Below are 19,665 nucleotides of genomic sequence, written 5' to 3'. Positions count from 1 at the left end.
ACCACAGACACAGCAAAGCAGAATATTAACACAACTGTGCTTCAACTTTCACACAGCCGAGACGGATTCTCCCATTCAGATCCTAAAACTATAACAGCATGAAATACAGATGGTGCAACTGATTTCTAGGGCCATGTGATTAGAACCTCCGGTAACCTTTTTTATGTCTGCATTGGACATGCAAAAAGATTCAGATCTCACTAAACTAGTAATGAATAATGTGTTAGGACAGTGAGTGCTGTATACACCCAGAGCTTATTAAGTACTTTCTCCCACTGAGCGGTCCCAGCGACTGTGACTCAGCCAACTAACCAAAACGACTCGGCTTAAGTTCTTATGGTGATTATTTGAAAAAGGCCTGCAAGCTGAATCACTGTGACCACCACCATCTTTGCAAACCGCTTCGACTTGAAAGAATGGCAAAGGAACAAACAGAGAGGAAGTGAGTGAGAAGGGCCCAAGAAAATGGGTCGATAACGAGAAGCAGACCATTCCCACGTCATGGAGCTGTCCCGTGTGCCATTGGGATAGAACGGCATTGTGCAAACCGAACGGACCTCAAGCTGTTTATGGGCCGTAACTTGTCTATATACGATATTCTCTGTGTATGAAGCCACAAAGCGTGCCACTTACAGGAAATAATTTACTGAAAACCGTATCATGAAAGTAAACTTTACTTGCACACGCACAAGGAGATGCCCCGTGGCATTATGGAGGGAAAAAAATGCTACGTTTGCATCCTTTTGCCTATGCTCAAACTTATTTGCAAGGACTTTCAAACATATTTGCAACTACCTTCAAATGTATTGAAATATGTACAAACATGTTTTCCAGTTTAAAAAAAAAAAATGTCTGCACATTGGCAGTTCGGTGCTTCCGTACAAAATAGTCTCAAAGCGCCTCACAGGCCCACCGTCGACAAAGATTGATGACATCCCCTGATCGAAACCCTCTCAACAAGGGATGGATAACAAATGTCTTCTTTTCTTTTGTCTTTTTATTGAAGGCATATGGCATATGTTTCACTTCAACATAGTAGGGGGGGGGGGGGAAATGAAGTGAAATCTCAGTTCAGTATGATGAATAAGCGGCAACAAAGTAACAAGCGGTTGCCTGGTGATGAGACTCTGTTTTCTGGGTGTAGCCCGCGCAAGATGTTGCTCTGTCGTCGATCTCACCCAGAGCCAAGGCTCCCGAGTTTGAGGCAATGTCCAACTGTTGAAAAATTACTTCCATGCTCGTGGTGTAGTCTCAAACGCGTTCTCCAAGTCATTAGTGGCAACGCCATCCATTCCCTGGAGAGCTCGGAGGGGGGGGGGGGAGTGCTCGGTTCCTCTTTATCATATGATCAGTGACACATGCTTTACGGCACCACTTGGTGTCTACACGCAGGCTGAGGCACAATTAAAACAATCCAGATGTTAAATTGTTTTTTAATAATAAGAGAAGCCATCTTGGATCAAATTTGAGAAGCCCCTTGAGGATTAGAAGAGGGGGAGGGCAAAAGAAGCTTGCAACACTGCACCATAGGGCGCTAGTTGGTCCCAACTGTGTTGGTTCATGTCCATGCTGATTCCCAGATGTCGTCTCACTAAGGGAGAAGCAACGGAGCGAAGAAATTGAATCATTTTGCACAAAATTTGATATTCCATTTTGGAGATGTACAGGATGTTTCATAAGTGTGTAGCGTTTTACGTTACCTGTGCAACGGGTGAAGATATGAAAATCCAATTTATATTTTCCTGAAAGCTACCGAGCTCAAGGTTTTGTAGCAAAAACTTGAACGCACACAAGAAAAAAACTAAACAAAAAAAAAGTAATATTTTATTACACTTTTCAGAAATGTTCCATATGTGAGCTCTTGGATGCACGGCACATATCAAAACGGTATTCCATTACTTGCCAAAAGCGAACCGGTTATTAGCTCCCTACTGGCTCTTCTGATTGACTTTTGGGAGCTCTGTTGGAAGGTGTTTTGAACTTCAGTTGAAGGTGATGAGTGCACCACCTCCCACTCACCATCATTGTTTATATTCTGGAAGTTGTTCTCAACATGTGACAACTTAGTTGAAACTGAATTGAAACACGAAGCGCAATATGATGTTTCACTTACACAGGGGCACCGTAGCAAGTAAGGAGTAGCTGCTTAAGTTGATGGGAGAATGCGCAGAAAGCCAAATTTGACAGGCAATGGCCACATTTGAGGGTTAATCCATGCGAAGTGCAAATGTGGTTCAATGACAGACTGGAAAGGATGGCGGAATCCGCACATGGGGGGGGTGCCTTTCGTAACTCCACTTTATGTTTTTCTTGTTCGGAAAGAACAATTTCACATCGCTAAATCTGTTTTCATCACGGATTATGGCAGACACGCTCAAGGCGAGTGCTAAGTGAAGTCAGTCGCATCGGTAAGTGTCATACTGTGATTCAACATACTGACATTGCTTGTCAGATGCATTTGCAGAAATATGCAACCAAGCAAAATGTATTTCAAATTCAGTTCAGAACTTTAAAGACAGTGTGAAAAAAAATGACCTTTTTTTTTTTTTCCTACGGTTGTCTGACAAACCTGTGATTTCATTCCATTTTAGAAGTTCCCGGTCTCTGGTCGGCAAGTGTTTCCGTTACTTTCCATCTGGCTTGAGCATTCTCATCAAGAGAAACGGTGTGGTCCAAAGAGAAACCCTGGCTGACCTGATTATGCCCTGCATAAAGAAATACATCCCGTATTTAGAGGCGGCGTCATTAATCACTCACAAATTGGTAAAACGTACACGACAGGCTCAAATGTTTCTGCTGCTTCACAATGTTTTTTTTTTGTTTGTTTTTTTTAAATTATTGACTACTTCTGAGCAAAATGCCAAAACCGTTTAAATATTCACTTTAAGTGAATGGTATCCATTAGCACCGCCGCGTCCCCCACCGCACCTCCCAACCATTATCTGACTTGCATCTTTTGTCTCTTTTATCTGGAGGCACCTCGCTGCGAGCGATTTGTTTCCTATGTTGCCCTTATCAGATGCTGAAGCCGGAGGCTGTGTTTCATCTTTTGTTTTCAATTCAGCCACCCACTTTTTTTTGTCCTTTTGTTGCTTTATCAGGACTCGCTAATATGTAAACACAGCCGAGGGCAAAAAAGGCGGAGTATGTCCAAAGGGGTTAAAATGTATAGCCTACTATGTAAAGTTGGGAACGATTGCTAAATGCAAATTAAGTACTCGTATAACAAAGAATTAGTAAAAAGAAAAAAATAATTAGTCATCAGTGTTTTCTTTGCAGTTCTTTTTTTTTTTTTTTTTGTTTTAGATTTAAAGACAACAAGACATCATGATCACTGACTGTCGACTAGGATCCTTCTTTTTCGTAAGTTTTTGCGGCCAGAAACTTTGCAATTGCTTAGTCTTAAAATATCTGGGTAATGACACGGAGTAGTAGGAAAAGTTCATTGATAAATTAGCGGTGAGTAATATTCGCTTGACGTGCTTGAAGTGAACGGGAAATTCATGCACTTGGCAGGAGGGTCGAGGTGTGGCGGGTGGATCGACTTGTGTCATCATGATGCAGTTTGTAAGCGATGGGGAGGGCGATCCCTGCAGACTCCATCGTCGGTTCGTTGCTGGGATTTGACATCACGCCTGCTGTGTGACGCAGGGAGTAGGAGACCACCTCGCAGTTGGCTGGGTTGAAGCAATCACGGTCGAACGGAATTCACAGTTTGACTCACGGAGATGAAGTGTTTCCCAGAACTTAGCTACCAGGGGCTACACCCTTTGTTTGTTGTGTGCTTTATTTTATTTTATTTTTTATGCTTGCGCAGGTAAGTTACTTTCAACTGTGAACTTTATGGGCAGGTTAAATGCACTCACTCAAAGTGGCCCAAAATTCAAAGTTTCACTCACAGTCTGCATCATAACTGACTGAGCCAGATTGTGGCTAATCATTAGAAGCAATAAAGCGACTTATTAGCTACTCGGCAAACAGCAAAATTAAGTAAATGCGCATGTGTTGGACCACCGTTGTTGTCGTTGACAGACGATGACATCTATAGCAAGGGGCAAGCCTCGCGATACGACACAGTAGTCCAGTCAAGTATCCGTGTGCGGAAGTGCGTCTTGTGACTTACGTCAGCAGCTCTGACTCCAGCGACTAACACCTGCTTCACGCTTATTGTGTGCTCGGATTTTCTCCTTGTCTCTTTGGCTTCTCGTCCCGTTCAATAAATCAAAAAGCGGATCCGTGAGCGTGGCCCTCATTTGTCCAGCTGAAGCCAGATCGCACTGTAAGTCAAATGTTGGCTTACAACAGAAAGCAAATAAAAATTGAGCAAGCAGCGGTTCCCGTTGCTACGCTCACAATTCTCGTTTAAACCTCCTCGATTGCATTTTCTTGGACTTTTCATTTTTGTCTGATAAAACACAAACCTGTGGTAATGATGGTTGGTTCCAGTGATGGATGGCTGTCGTGAATTGTCTCCACTCTTCTGTCTGGGCTGTCGTATTCACCCGAAGAGGTGTCATTTTCTCTTAAAAAACAAAACAACAAAACAAAACAAAAGTAATGTCTGCATTATGTCGGGATAAATGTGTGCGGCTGATAACTGAATATGCTTAAAATTACAGTACCAACCACACTTGAGTTGGCCGAGGCAGAAAGCAATTATCTTTCATTATTTCATTTTATGAACTATTAAAAAAGGTGGGGAAGCCGGGCAGACTGAGAGTAAAGTCTTCCAATCATTACGCTACTCTTCAACAGTGGTAGCAAAAACTACAAAAAAAAAAACTTTTGAAGTGTGGCTTATGCTGATTTGACATCATTTTGGTGTTGCTTAGATAATAAGAGTGTCCAAGTGGTTCTTACTGATTCTGAAGTTTCCATTATAGTCTCCATACATTAACATTAAAACATAAATCATTTAAATGGAAAGCACAATTATACAGACCAAAATTTATGATACTGTTCCATCTGTTCAAAGTACTGGACTTAAATCTACCTTGCCAACCTAGATCATTTATCTGCTTACAATTTTTACAACAGACCCTTCATTTATCTTGGCTATCATGTAAATTCTTTACCTTTTGCTGAAATATTGGAAATACATGACACAAGTGGTTACAACTTAAGGTTTGTAGACAAATGCTTTCGAAAACATTTATATATAAATTTGCCTACAGGGAATCATTTTGAGAAGGATTCTAGTCTAGCAGAAATTTGCACAGACAGATACACATCTAATCAAAATTGTTGGTACCAGATCCATCTTCCATAGTGCTTATGCTCATTCGGATGTCGGATGTGCTCGAGCCTTGGCCAGCTGACTTTGGGCAAGAGGCGGGGTACACCCTGAACCAGTCACCAGCCAATCGAAGGGCACATACAAAATAGAGAACACAAAAGACCAGAGCCCAGATCTGAACCCCCAACCTCGTTTGATAGCAGTGACTGCGTGAAAAAAAAAAAGATCAGATATAAAATATCAAGTTAATGGTAGCGTCACTTCAACTTTGTAACTGTAAATAATGACGTTGGACCATTAAAAATCAATACATAACTGAGAATCATGACTTGATTTTCACAAGTTAGTTTGCAGTATTAGTTTTGAGGTCTCCTTAACTTACTCGGTTTCAAATTATTTTAGTGACCGCTGTATACAGGTTTTCTTTTTTGCAGCAGCAGTAGGAGAATGCCAGCAATCTGTTCAAGAGATGTGTCAGAGAATCTCCAGGACTGATGTCACAAAACATATGTTTTAGATCCAAACTACATACATAAAGTTTTCCCCTTCGAAGGGGTCTAACGCACTCTCCCAGCCTTCTTTGGCATGCTTTCAACGGAGGCTGGAAGGAGTCTTCCGGGATCGTCCACAACTCCGTCATTACAGCCATCTTGATGTCATCTCATATCTTTAAAACGGCTCCCCTTGTTGATCCCTTTGAGCTTGGGAAATAAGAAAAAAAAAATCGCATGGAACCCCGCTGGGTGAGTAGTGAGGTTGCAGCACAGTCGGACCAGGAACTTTTAGATGCTCCGGGACTGAAGATGAAAACTCATTTGGGTTTGAAATATAGCTTTTGTGACACCAGTCCTGGTACTTTTCTGATACATCACGTATGTTAAGAATCAGTTGAAGTCATATTATCAGCGGCTGACCTTTGCTTCTTCTGAACGGAGGCTGTCGGCGGGAGCTGACTCAGAGCATCCTGGAGGCTTCTGATCTTGGCCTTCTTCTCATTGAGCACCAGAACAAAACGGGCATATAGGTCCCTTGTCATTGTTTCCTTATCCTGAACCTGATGTTCGAGCCTAGTGACAAAGAGACCAAGGTTCAAGTGTTCGTACAGATGTATACATAACATATTTTGAAAAAAAAAAAGTTTTTGAGTCATTTGCTCGGAAGAATTATGTTGCCTATGTAAATTAACCGAGAAAAAAAAAAACAACAACTCGACAAAAACCTTGCACCAGCCATGCACCAGTTACCAGAAATCACAAGAAGCCTCGTTTGGAGCTCTGGGTGTAACCGTCACTACTCATAGGGGCGACCGGTGATGATGTCATAACAGTTGACTGCTGTGCATGAAAACAGCTGGCAGTGAGCACGAAAAATCAACAGGAGCAAACGGTTCTAACGGTAAACAAACTCAGTGTTACTATTCTGGCAGGAGGGTTGACATTTTTCGGCCGTCATTTCTTTCAGATTTGAAGGCAAAAGAAAAACCTCCTCAAACTTACTCTTGAAGGATGTGCGCATGATCCTCTTTCAGTTTACGGTTCTCCTCCGACAGCAGCGAGTTTTCTTTCATCAGGTGAGAGTTGCGCTTAAGCGACTGGCCAATCAACTCCCGGGTCAGCGCGGATGGGTGGGGAGCAGGCTGAAGCTTCAAAGAGCCCAAGTGCACCTGAAAATGGGAGGAGGAAAAAAAAAAGTTTTCAAACACAGTACCGTAGGGGGGAAAGTCAACACGAGGACATCGGCCCGTCACTCTGAGGAAAACTCTTGCGCAATTTGCAGGATACTAGTTTTCATGAGTGGCCGATTGTCTCTAACTACTCTTGTCAATCAAAAATCCGGTGTTGCATCACATGATCTTTCACAACAGAAATTAGCTTTCCAGGTATCAAGCAAGATCCGGCCGGCCATGTCAAACTGTACCAATACAATATGTGTACTGTGTTTATCTATATTTATAATTTCATATGTATTTGTGGCTAATGAGCGAAGTGTGGAGAGTCTCTGTTGCCAAAAAGGAATGTCAACAGCCTGTTAAATAACCATAGTCTTCTTTTTTCCTGTTTCTGTATTATTGTCATGTATCAACAGGGGGCGTGGCAAGTCTCTTTTTCATCGACTTATGATGTTCATGGTTAGATAAAATGCGGTGTCTCAACATGCGGTTTTCTGATCAAAAGTTTGTTCCTGTTGCGGCAGGTTGGTGAGTAGAAAAGGGTTGAGTCGCCAAGTATAATTTGTTTGTGATTATCCAAGTTCAGCTGTGGGACTGCAGTCGCTCGGTGTGCGGCGGGCCTTACTCAGCGATGTGGGAGGATCTAATTCTGAACACTGATGTAATACAAATACAGCAGTAGACTGCACGGATGAAGTCTGTTTGGGAAATAAAAAAAAAAGAAAAAGAAGACCCTCTAAAGTAAGACTGCCAGTTGACGGTGCTTTTTGGCCAAAGTAGAGGAAATTATCAAAACAGAGCATAAGTGTCATGGTGAAAGAATAAACAGCACTCCGTTAGATTCCAAAATGTGCATTTGAGTTTCAGCAAACATTTGCACTTGTGTGCCACCCCAAGATGTTCTGCAGTGCGAAGGTGCAACACACCATGACATCAGGGTTTCTCTAGACTTTATGGGATGATGAGGTGTTTTTGTCCGTCTGGAAGAAATACAGGGGGGGAGATTCATAGCCAACCAGATGAACAAGGGAGAAGTCAGTTTTCTCTCTTTTGGCTTCTTGTTCAAGATTTCACAAGAGACACAAACAGATTTGTTGTTCTGAAAAAAAGATTTCATTTGGCTTTTTTTTTTTTTTTTGTGACTGATACATTTTCTTCATTGAGCTTCTCAGCACAGTCAATTTTTATTCCAATAAAATGAGCGTCACCTTCTCAAAAAAGTTGTCACTTCAACGAACCGGCAAACTACTGTTTGTGCCTTGGAGGTCATGCTCCGGATTTCCGTTTTCCTGCAAGGGCAGACAATGTCCACTAAAAAATAAAAATAAAAAACACACCGAAGTGCAGGTCTCGATCCACTGGGAAACCAGAAGGTGATGGAAGTGCTAAATCTTAACTAGGCTGTGTCAAAACTTTCAGACCGACAATAACAAAGATGCCATCATCAAAAGCACTCATGAAATACTTGTCATTTTTCTCCAGGGCCGATTTTGCCCTGGCAAGTCACACAGCTGTTTTCCTTTCCACTGCTGAAAACGTCACCAACAAACACGCACTTTGCTCACTCATGTCATTTTAAAACAAGTCTGCCTTAATCTGTCCACTTTCCCATCAGATTTTATTTCCATCAGCATTTTCTTTTCATAGCTGCCACACCCACTCAAATTATTCTGTCATCATAAACCTTTTAAAGCCGCGGTTCTCAACAAGTGTATGTATGTGTGTGTGCGCGCGCGCCTTGGCTCATAAAAGGCTGTGCATTTGACTACAGTATATTAATTTTTGTACATGGAGATTCTCAGTCTTCAGGTAGTGGTCATCTCCAAAGGATGATTTGATGATTTGTCAGCTTCATCCTTGGTTTCTCAATCAGAAGCTGTCAAAGGCTCTTGAACATGCAGGCAGGCGTGTCTTAACATTTGACTAACCACATATGTTTTCACTTCTGAACAATTCATTGTTTTACTGCTCTTAGCTTCTATAAAAGTGGTTTGTGACAATCGGAGCATGTAGGCTGTTCTCATCTAAAGCACAGTAGGCCGCATCCTGACTACTGTGGGGTTGCACCCCGGGTGCTGAACCCCCCTCCCCGAAACTCAGCTCAGGTGTTAAGTCGCCACTTGCGAACCCCCTCATGCTGACATTTCTCCCTGCATGCCTGCATGTGTGTGGTCTCGCTTTCTCTGTGGTGTGTGGAGAAAAAAAAAATGTATAAAGCAGAGTACAAATTGCATTCTCCTTAGAGGCCACACAATACAACAATCGCACTCTATGATAAATCAGAAACACAAATACTGTATAATCAATTATGCATTAATGGCTACAAACGACCATATTTGACCACACTGAACAAAGTGGGCCATCCTGTAAATCTGTTCCCGACTCAAATTAAATGGAGTCGGCGATTGTTCGGGTCAGTCCAAATTCACAATAAAGTCATAGAGCCCTGTATCAAATCTCCCCAGTCCCCACTTTTCTTTCATAGCTATTACCGCGGTGGCTGCCTAGCCTGAATCCAACGAGGGCATCGGCAATTTTACAATTGAGGTTACCAAATAAATAAATAAATAGGTATTGTTAGTGGAAACAACACATGGGAAGACCACCCGAGATCTAAGAAGAAGGATGCTCAGAGAAACTCATAAAAGTCAGAGGCAACATAAGAATGTCACAATGATCCAGCGCAGCCTCTCCGGGGGGAAATTTGTGTGACACCGAGTTGTGACTAAGACTTGTTGATGTTCCACTAATACTATCAAACGATGAGTCTTTGGTTCATGGAAGCCCAGTAAGAGGAAGGATTGATTGAAGACACCAAGGCTGTACTCATGTCTCAGTTTTCATACACTAAATGCTGCACAGCACGAGTGCAAAGCAAATAGGCATCTAAAATAATAGCATCTCGAAATTCTTTCATCTCCGCAATTACCTGCCATGAATCCGCTCCAGAACTGGCTGCTGTCCGTCAATTTAGAGACAAGTAAAGTACACTGTAATGTTCAGCGTTGAAATAAATGGAACCGCGATTGCGATGTAGCGAGATTTCCCGATCCAAAATCTCAGTGCTGCCATTTCAAGCTGAGAGGTTTTTCTTAGAATTAGCTACACGCAACAGATCGTTGTAGAAAGAACTCTCGGTATGATACGGCACAGATTCGCACCACCGCAAACTACAACCACAAGAATAAACATTTTGTTAAATTAATACCTTTCTGACAGAGTCAATCAAAACAGAGCATTCTTTTTTGTCTAATGTAGGGTCGATTCCATACACTGAAGTGTGCTTGACCAGCTGAAAGGTTGCCGAGAGTAAAGAGTGCTTCGACAAATCGATTCTACTACGACGTGTCCAGAAGTCTTTTTGGTCATAACACTGACCAGACTTAAGTCAAAAATCTGAAATATGAGGGTGAACCGACACATCGATCTATAAGTGTGCGGTAAATTTTAAACCTCTGTGTTTGGTTCTCTAAGTTTATCCCGCAAACTTAGATTGATGCACCCTAACAGAGGAAGAATGGACTAAACGAGAGATATATTTAAAAGGTAAAACCAAGACCTGCTGAGGAAGATGGAATTTGTTTGTTATTGATCATAGGCCTTTGCGGGAAGAAGAAAGGGATCCCAGAATACTCGTATTTATTTTCTTGAGCGTCGGCTTCTCCCCTGAGACAAAGCGATAACGTTAAAGGTCAGCCTGCCTCGACTAAGGTGTGGGAGGTCTAACTGAGGTTTAAAGATGCCATTTCTTTTTGTATTCTATCCCACAATGAAGATTCTCTAGAATCGGCATGAGTTTTGAAGCAATCCAAGACAAAAGGTAAAGAAAAAAAACAAACGCTTATGTCTTTCTTTGAACTTGTACAAACACGCGCAGAGAACACGAGTTAAGTACACCTCAGCAACGTGTTCAAAATGTCATTTTGTGATACATTTCTTGCATTTGATCTCGCGACTGCCCAATCGTACCCGTTATGGCCGGCGCTAAATGTGACATTGAGCAAGATGTCTTGAAAGTAAATGCTGGGTTCGTTACTTCAAATTACAACCTGGTCGGATGTGTGGTCCGCTGTTTGTTTTTGTGTGTCTCCAGACAGCTAAAGGCAGAGCTTGAGGTCAAACAAGGGCAGAAGGGGTGGACGTATGGATGTAAAAGATACTTTGCTTGTCATAACAACCAACACGCGGACTTAACACCACATACCATAGGGGTCAGAGCATACAAATACGAAAAAAAAAAAAAAATTGAAACACTCTTCACTAAGATGTAGTGGGACTCGGGTGTGTTTAGTCCCCGTTCATTTCCCATGCACACAAATTACCGTACTGTATATAGACAGATTATGGAAGCTGCACAGGTTGGCCAGATCATACAGTGCGTCGTGGTGTCCGCCATTTTGTGGCAGTCATTCGTCAAGGTGACAGCAAAGGTGCTACATCACTGAGCTGATTGACGTTGCATAAATCACCAAACGTTCGTAAATGTGTGGCGTGGGATTACCTTTCACAGGTAGGATGCATTGTTTTATTGCTGTGTTAAACGTATATAACACTGCCCCCGTCAGTTGGAGAGGTTGAAAATACGACGATGTATTTCCTTGGTTGCTAGCCCCCAAACAACAATAATAATGAAGGTTAGGCTAACGGGGGCTCAGGTTGCTGGGGTGGGTGGAAAATGAGAGTGCCATGGATTTTAGTCACATTCAACTGCACTGTGGTGATTTATGAAGGTAATGTTACCAATCTTTCGAACTGAAGTAGCTCTCACTCAGCAAAGAAGGCGTGTGAGATTCCTTCTGAGTTCACAGTGAGCTTTGCTGTGATCAGCGGAACATTTCATTCGCCCTAACCGGAGCAAAACGCGAATGTCCTGTCTCAATCTAAACCGGTTTGCTAACCACTTTTCTTCTTTTCACACCAAATGATGAATGATTTAAAAAAAAAAAAAACATCACATTTGCCTTCGTATGCTCAAACTTTGTGGCACCCCACTGCAAGTGTGTATTCGGATCACTTTAGGAAAAGTCATCAAATTTCAGTGTGGGAAAATTATAACATTTAGGGTATGTTTGTTGCTGTCAAATGTCAAAACTGGACAAATACAACCCAAACGGTATCTGCGGGTTTTTCAGCATCATCTCCAAGTAAGCAGGAACGTGGCTGTGATAACACTGAGTGGCATGATGACAGAATAAAGTAGAAAGTGAGCTCAGGACAGGAAGTGTGGGCATGGAGCAGACATTAGCACCGTCAGGAGGCGTGGAGCTAGATAAAGAGCAGGAAGCAGGGGCGGGAGGCGCCGTCCCATTCCTGATAACAGGGATGTTCCCACAGTCATTGAGCGAGGAACATGTACAATAAAAACTGGAAAAATTATATTGGAAGCTTTAATTTTGTCTTTGCTTGCACACAAACTAGTTGCAATGCCTACACCCACCCATCGGAAAGAGTGCCTGTGAGCTTGTGAGCTATTTGGTGGCTAGCGCCTCTCACTGCGGCGTGGTAAGACTCGCAATGGCCCGGTGGGTACGTTTTCACAGCTCAAAGCTGTTGGCATCATCAAGTTCCTCGACAAAGTGGCATTCACTTTTCGGCGAGCCATGATTTCACGCATCTGGCCGACACACTCACAGCATTGGAGAGCAGAGACAATCGCTGACATTTTGCGATTTACAAAACTCATTTTATATACCTGGTATTTTTTTAATCATTCAAATATGGCAGGTTGAGTTTAAAAAAAAAAAAAGACTCTTCTCTGTGGGAAAGGCCTTCTGTGACATATTCACTCTTCCCCTAATGACAGATTGGTTTTCAAAAATGTGTAGAGGAGGAGATCATGTATGACTCAACAACGTAAAACACCTGCTTAGTAGCAGTTTCACCACAAACACCGAAATTACATTCACCATTACCACTTCTGGGCTCATATCCATAAAATATTATCGTCAGGTCAAGTTCAATGCCTGTTTTGTCCCAACCCACCTTTCTTCTATTTGTAACGGAAACCTGTCGAATATTTCACGATTACCGTACCCTCAAATTATCAGGCTCTTAAAATATGTTCCACTTTTTAATCACTCGCATGTTGGAAAAGGGCAGTGAAAGACAGGTGTTAAACAGGCATGCTATTTTGCACTTGATACAAAAAAAAAAAAGTGTGTAAAATGTACCACGCATATTGCACACCCTGGTGATTACAGTCAACAACAATGACATGCATCGGAGAATTTTTAAAAGGCCACACTCATCTCATTAGTTTGTGCGGTTGTGATTGTGCCACTTAATGTCAAAATAGAAAGAAAAAAATATGTGTGTGAAGGCCCATTATTCTATGATTTCATTTTTTTAGATCATACCCACATAATACATCCAAACTTATTTTTACATTCCGTGTCCACAGTTATAGCTCACTCAAATCCCAAATAAACTTGATCCACTGAAATGAATGAAAATGACATTTATCTGTCCCACCCCCACAAAAAACTTTTTTTTCCTACATTTCCAAAAAATAAATTAGCACTGTATTGTTAAATATGAATTTTTAAAAAACACATTAAAAGAACATAGCCACAGTTTTATACTCATGGAGAAAGCCAGAGGGCGTGACAAGGGAAAAAGCTTTCATCAACTGGTGTAAAATAGAGGTAGATTAGGAACGTCCTGTCCATAAATCAGGGTTTTATGATCCTTTACAGTGTTCCTTAGACCCCCACCTTTTGCCTTGCGGTGGCCTCTGCAGAGACAGACATCTTCAGACCCAGGGTGACCTGCACCCTAAAGGCACGAGCACCCGACAAGACTAACACTAAAGCCCACTGAAAGTCCGGCGCTCACTCAAATTTGCTTGTCACCACGAGCAGTGGAAGGACCCACAGGTCCCCCAACATGTGAAAGCTCACTCAACACACCTCTCGTTTGGGACCACCGAAGCTATTATCTGTTCAAGTGCGGGACCGTTTAGAAACGATCTGTACCTTGAGTTGAATCCGTAAACCTTTCTACCGAAACATTTACAAGCCGTGCCCATTAGAGCACAATCTCCTGGCAACAAACAGAATGATTTCTATCATGCACCTTTGTCCAAGGCCACCTGGAGGGAAAGGGGGCTTTTCTATTTCTGCAATAATGTAGACTATAAACCTTATCTTCTTAACAGCCCCCCCAGTAAAAAAGAAAAAAAAAAAAGACTTCCTTTCTATTGGGAGCGATGCCATTGCATGTATTTCTCCCTGGGGGACAATGCTTGACTTGGGAGGCACAGGATGTTGAGGAATTTAAGGGCAAAGTAATGAGCCATCGATGACAGCTTTCTTACCGTGGTCTTTTTTTTTTTTTTAAGTGGGAGGGGCTCTTTTGAGGGGTTTGTAAGCCATCTTTTAAATTAAGTGTGATGTGCGGGAGTGTCCACATCACAAATCATTTTTCAATGAGATGTGAGCAATATAATCTTTATTGTACAAAACATTCCCCTCGTGTATCACGATATGCCGTCAACATTTGCAGTCATGAGTTTGAAGGTGCAGTGCCTGAATGAAATACATTCCGGAAGTATTTCATACAGCAGATATTTGCTGGTGAAGAGGCAGCCGTGCTGTCATGCGGCAGGCAATTTGATATCAATATGCTGAGTTGATATTGTGCAATATTCAAAATGCTGCCTTACCGGGACGCCGCCACAAATTTTGTGATAAGAGAATTGCCGGCGATCCAGAGTGAGCTCAAAAGAATAGATGTCTACGTCACGGGCTCTCCTTCCGCCCCCTCTCGCCCGTCCGCCACCAATCAGCGCTTGATGAAGATCCTCGACAAAACTCTCCATCGGGACCTCCATTTCATTGGCCTTCCTCCTAACCTCGTCTTCTGAAACTGGACAGAAAGAAATCACTTTTCCCCCCCTCAAGGTCATCCAAATCAAACTTGTGAGAAACTGCACAGGGAGCAAAGCAAAACTACCAATACAAATGACGTCATAAGGCATGAATGTACGCGAAAGGCGCTTCAAAGGGAAGCATGCGGGGAAGCCGAGGGGGGGATGTCATCAGCTGTTGCCCAGCTGCACACGCGATGTCCGAGGGTCCCAATTAACACATCAAATGCACAGCGAGCGAGAGATGCGCACACACTGGAGCAGTCACGGCCCCATCCCTACCTGTCGGCCCCGGCAGATGGACAGCAATTGCAAACCAAGGAGCACTTATGCTTCCAGGTGTCCTCCCACACAAAGTAGACTGCTGTGCTTATAACAGGCAAGCAGCGCCTCAACGCAGGCGTGCACGTACAAAGACGGCCCTTTGTGGAGTTTCATCAACTTTATACACCTGTAAGATGCAGTACAGAAGTGAAGGGATGACGGGAAAACGGGTTCACTTGTGCCCCCCCCGCCGCCCTGGTTAAAGAGTCACAATATTATTCGGACAGGCCTTTGCCAGGTGCAGGTGAACAGTTGGGCCAGTCTGTTGACTGCTTGAGCAGGTGATCGAGCAATCGGAGCGCTTCTAGCTTTAAACCGTTACATACTGATTTTCCATCATCCTCGTCATGAGTTATTATGTTGTATTATGAGGTTTTCAAACTGCATTAAGACGTTGTTTGAAATTAATAAATGGACGATGAATCCTGAATGTTTCAAAGAAATGCAAAAGTGCATTTTTGTGATTACACGACTGGTTTGGGGATTAGAAAAAAAAATCTATGATTAAACAGTGGGTTGTCCTATTTATGCTTGATCATTATTAATTGATTTCACATTTTTCTGATAGAATATATCCAAACATGGTGGTGGTAACCCTGATAGTTCCAAGCTCTCTCTTGATCACTTTCAGCACGGTCCCATTAAAAACGTACACATTTACGACATGTACTAGTGGCACCGTTTCTAAATGTCGGCCATTATTGCCATTTTCTCACATTTAACACACCCTGGAAAATATAATATCAATTTTATTAGACATAATTTTATTTTATTTTTTGTCCCATGAGAAGATACAACTATGTATTGACAAAAATGGAGTGTGTAGGTAAGAAACAGGCGACAGTTTCACCATAAAACCAACAGCCAATTAAATAAAAGAAACAAAAAACGATTACCGTATTTTCCGCAGTATAAGGCGCATCGGAGTATAAAGTGCACCTTCGACGAACGGCCTATTTTAAAACTGTTTTCATATATAGGGTGTGCCGCATTGTAAGGCGCATAGAATAGAAGCTACAATAGTGGCTGCAGTTGCATTATGCATCGACTAGATGGAGCTACGTTAAGGGAATACAATACAATACAATAAGGCACACCGGATTGTTAGGTGCACTGTTGGCTTTTGAGAAAATTGAATGCTTTTGGGTGCGCCTTATACTGCGGAAAATACGGTAACTGTAGAAGAAGGACATGATGAAGTGACATTGTTCTTATCGGGGAGGAAAACGTTTTGAGGTGCTGCATACAGTCGGCCTGCTGTATTATTTTATTAAAAGCGAACTTTTTAGGGGGCCGGCATAAAGAAAGTAGTCAAATTCTCTGCCCACTGTAGCTACATTAATAAAAAGAAAGGAACGGGATTAGAACAAAGGAGATTTGATAGTTTGTGTGCCAAATCAGTCGCTGTAAGATTAAATCTGCAGTTGTAAAAGAGTCTATTTACCTTCTCCATTCCATGCAGAGATGCCATCGGAGAGAGCTAGCGCGAACCCAGCACCGAGGTTGCCGGCAAAGTCAACTCGCAGGAAATAAGGGATCCTCGGGTCTGTGGCCACAGCGATCTGTCTGACTTCACCGCTCATGTCGCACGTGTCACCTTCACCTGCAGACAAGTGGTGTGACATAAATTCAGGTGCCCAATAGCTACTCTGACAGGCCCCTGTTTTGGTCGTATGTTGCAAACTAAGGCATTAATCTTTTAGTTACATCAAAATGCCTCATTGTTTTCTTTTCAGATTTCGTAATAAAAGCCTCCGTATTTCAATAGGGGTCTTCTTGAGTCAGTGGGACCACATGGAGGTAATTAAGTTTGGGCAGGCTTGTGTGTTGGAAGTGAGGCCCGCCAGAGCACTTGCAAAGTAATTACATGTGACGAAAACTGGAATCAAGCCATATCTTCAGCATCTTTCGTTCAGTTGAAAAAGGCAAATCTCATGTTTAGCGTTTTACCATAAGGACCTCTTGATAGTTGATTTAATTGGATTGACAATCTTTATTTGTGAAGCTTGCACTTAAAGAATAACTACGACATGGTTCTACTGCCATGTTGGATGGTTGGCCTGCAAATTAAGGTTATTCCAATAATGGATTAATCTATCGATTGGTTTGTCGATTGGGTTGTCGATCAAACGATGAATCGGATTTTTTTTTAAAACATGTTTTAATTGCCATACCTTTATTGAAAAACAGGGCAGAAAATGCACAAATGTAATCATGATTCAGTGTTCGGTTTGATCCAACAAATCCGTCAGAATAATCAGAAAAAAAGTTTATTTTCTTAAGTAAAAGCAGATGTTTTGCAAATGGTTGCAAATGATTTATTTTGAAGAAAAAAAAAGACACTTTCAGTCTGCTTTAATGGAGGCCTATGTGATTTATGCACCTCTAGTTAATCTCAAAATGGCATTTGCAAAATTGCCTTCACGTTTGTCTAATTTGAGAGCAAAACCTTTGCCACTGACAGATGTCATCGCATATGAGTCTGAAATGCTATCATTAAAACAACATTACTCTTAATTACGTCTGTATTTTACAAGAAATGAATCGGCTCACAGCTTAGACCACAACAAGCAAAGCTCTGATTACCTCAAATTGCCAAATCATCATTTTGTCATTGAAGCAGGGGATGTGAGTACAGTACTGTGCACATAACATTTAGTAACGTGACAACTTCTGGTGCGACATCAGATGAAATCAGTCCATTTAGTTTATTGGCCACATCATTGTTTTCCTGTGAAATAATTTGAAAACTTTTACTTGATTGCGGACGTCCAGGCTAGAATAGGCGATTAGTGCTTCCAGTGGAAGTGGGAGTGATCCGACATCCTCCTTTCTTAAATACAGGGCAAAGAAATTGGAACTGAAGGGGGAAAAGAGCGGCTAAATTGCCAGTTAGCCGAGTTGCTAGTTGTCTCTGAGTCCTTTTAGACACCTTGCAATAACTTATGACTCGTCAACACCCTTCATTTTACTTTTCGCTCTCGTCACACAGACATACTGAGCCGTACTAAAAATGACAGATTTAAATTGAACCGTTGTGCTTCAAGAAGGGGTGCGGCTAGAGGAAGGGACCGAATGAGATGAGGGAGAAGAAGGGTTCAACTTTAACCTCATAAATGGAGCCCAGCTAGTCATTAGTTACTGTAACATCTGGTGTGCGGGGACGATGACCCTGTGGTGATGACAGAAGGGAACTCCAAGTAAAAAAAAAAAAAAAAAGCTGTCTGTGAGGAATGGCTGGCGAGTTGCACAAAACCCCTCAGAGTGGATCCTGAAGTCTGTTCACGTCCTGCACCAGCGCACATGAAAACAGAGAGTATTTAAATCATCGACAATAGCTCTCCTACAGTTTTGACTAATGGCCTTTGACCCCCTTCATCCTGCAACAATTGTCTTTTGTTGTCTTCACGGCCTAAAAACAGAATAAAACGCAAGGTACGCAAAGTACTAATCAAACAATGATTGTTTGCCGGGAACGTTTCAAATAAAGTATCCAATTTTGTCGAATTCCATGCTTTAGATGAAGCACAGAGTGCAAATAAAGGGGGGTGACAATTAAGCTGTCCTTTCACTGAACTTTCTCTTTGTGGCTGCTAACACGCTGGGTGTTAAATTAATATGGGAGCTTGTGTTTCACTCGTAAGATGTGATGCTTGTGTACTTTGTTGTAAATCTAACAAAAGCCAAGCAACTCACAAGTCATTTTTTCAGATACATTTGCAAAAACTGATGACATCCAATAGAAGAGGTGTATGAAATTGTGTCTTGAAAAAGACAATGCAAAACGTTAACTCACATTGTCAGAGATGTACTAATTCAGCAATGTGTTTTTTTTTTTTTAGTTGTGCTTTGCAATGTTGCAGAACTTTGTTACTTTCAGGAGCTTTGAATGATTGATTGATTGATTGATTGATTGATCAACTAATTGATTGATTAATCATAATACAACACATTTGGAGAAGAAAGATATTCCCCATCCATTCACTCCTGATTATACTTTAAGAATTTAGCTTTCAGCTAAACTGTGTCCAGTGATGTCGTTTTTCTTTCTCAGTATGGGCACTGAGTCAAAAGAAGTACTGTATTTTGTGTGCAGGTTAAAAAAAAATTCAATTTCTTCCGGCCAAGTAATGAAAATGATTACAAGTCTACATTTTTCCAAAGTCTTTGAAGCATTGACATAGCAACTACACAAAATGGGGAGAAAAAAAATCTCCTTGTTCTTCCTCTGTAAACCTCAACCATTAAAATGCTTTCTGCGGTAACTACTTTGCAAACATTTTGCCAACACTGGAAAAGCCAAAATTATGTGGCAGTGCTGTACAGTACTAAAAAAATGTACGTGTCATTTTTATTTGAAAGGACCGATGCCACTGAACAGTGATTTGATGATCAAACAAAATGTGTGCGCTTTATGCTACACTTAAAACCAAATTCAAAATACTTACTGTTATTAGGACACTGCGATGTTCGAACGGAGGCTGTATGAAAATGAAATGTTTTGTTTTGAGTTGTTTTCCTGTTCAAGCTGTCACTTTCGACCCTTGTTTCGTCAGCCAATCAGCACCC

General features: G+C 41.8%; 1 protein-coding gene across 3 annotated transcripts; it reads right to left on the bottom strand.

Moving 5' to 3' along the window:
• Positions 1–979: 979 nt before the first annotated feature.
• Positions 980–19,664, bottom strand: LOC109520660 (DNA repair protein XRCC4). Of its 3 annotated transcripts, none has more exons than XM_019878024.1 (8): positions 19,545–19,661; positions 16,541–16,699; positions 14,569–14,771; positions 6,733–6,899; positions 6,151–6,303; positions 4,422–4,522; positions 2,570–2,705; positions 980–1,591 (listed from the first exon to the last, which is right to left on the bottom strand). In XM_019878024.1, exons 2-7 carry the CDS (start codon positions 16,677–16,679, stop codon positions 2,578–2,580), a joined length of 891 nt encoding a protein of 296 aa, XP_019733583.1. In that variant the 5' UTR covers positions 16,680–16,699; positions 19,545–19,661; the 3' UTR covers positions 980–1,591; positions 2,570–2,577. The 3 variants fall into 3 exon arrangements, with proteins under 3 accessions (XP_019733583.1, XP_019733584.1, XP_019733585.1); XM_019878025.1 differs by having other exon boundaries at positions 980–1,393; XM_019878026.1 differs by lacking the exons at positions 980–1,591; positions 2,570–2,705; positions 4,422–4,522 and adding an exon at positions 5,805–5,930 and having other exon boundaries at positions 19,545–19,664.
• Between the last annotated feature and the right edge of the window lies 1 nt (position 19,665).

This window comes from Hippocampus comes, unplaced genomic scaffold (genome assembly GCF_001891065.2).
Source record: "Hippocampus comes isolate QL1 unplaced genomic scaffold, H_comes_QL1_v1.1 scaffold13, whole genome shotgun sequence".
Lineage (NCBI taxonomy): Eukaryota > Metazoa > Chordata > Actinopteri > Syngnathiformes > Syngnathidae > Hippocampus > Hippocampus comes.
Note: the sequence above shows the minus strand (reverse complement) of the source record. Positions and strands in the feature narration are given on the sequence as shown.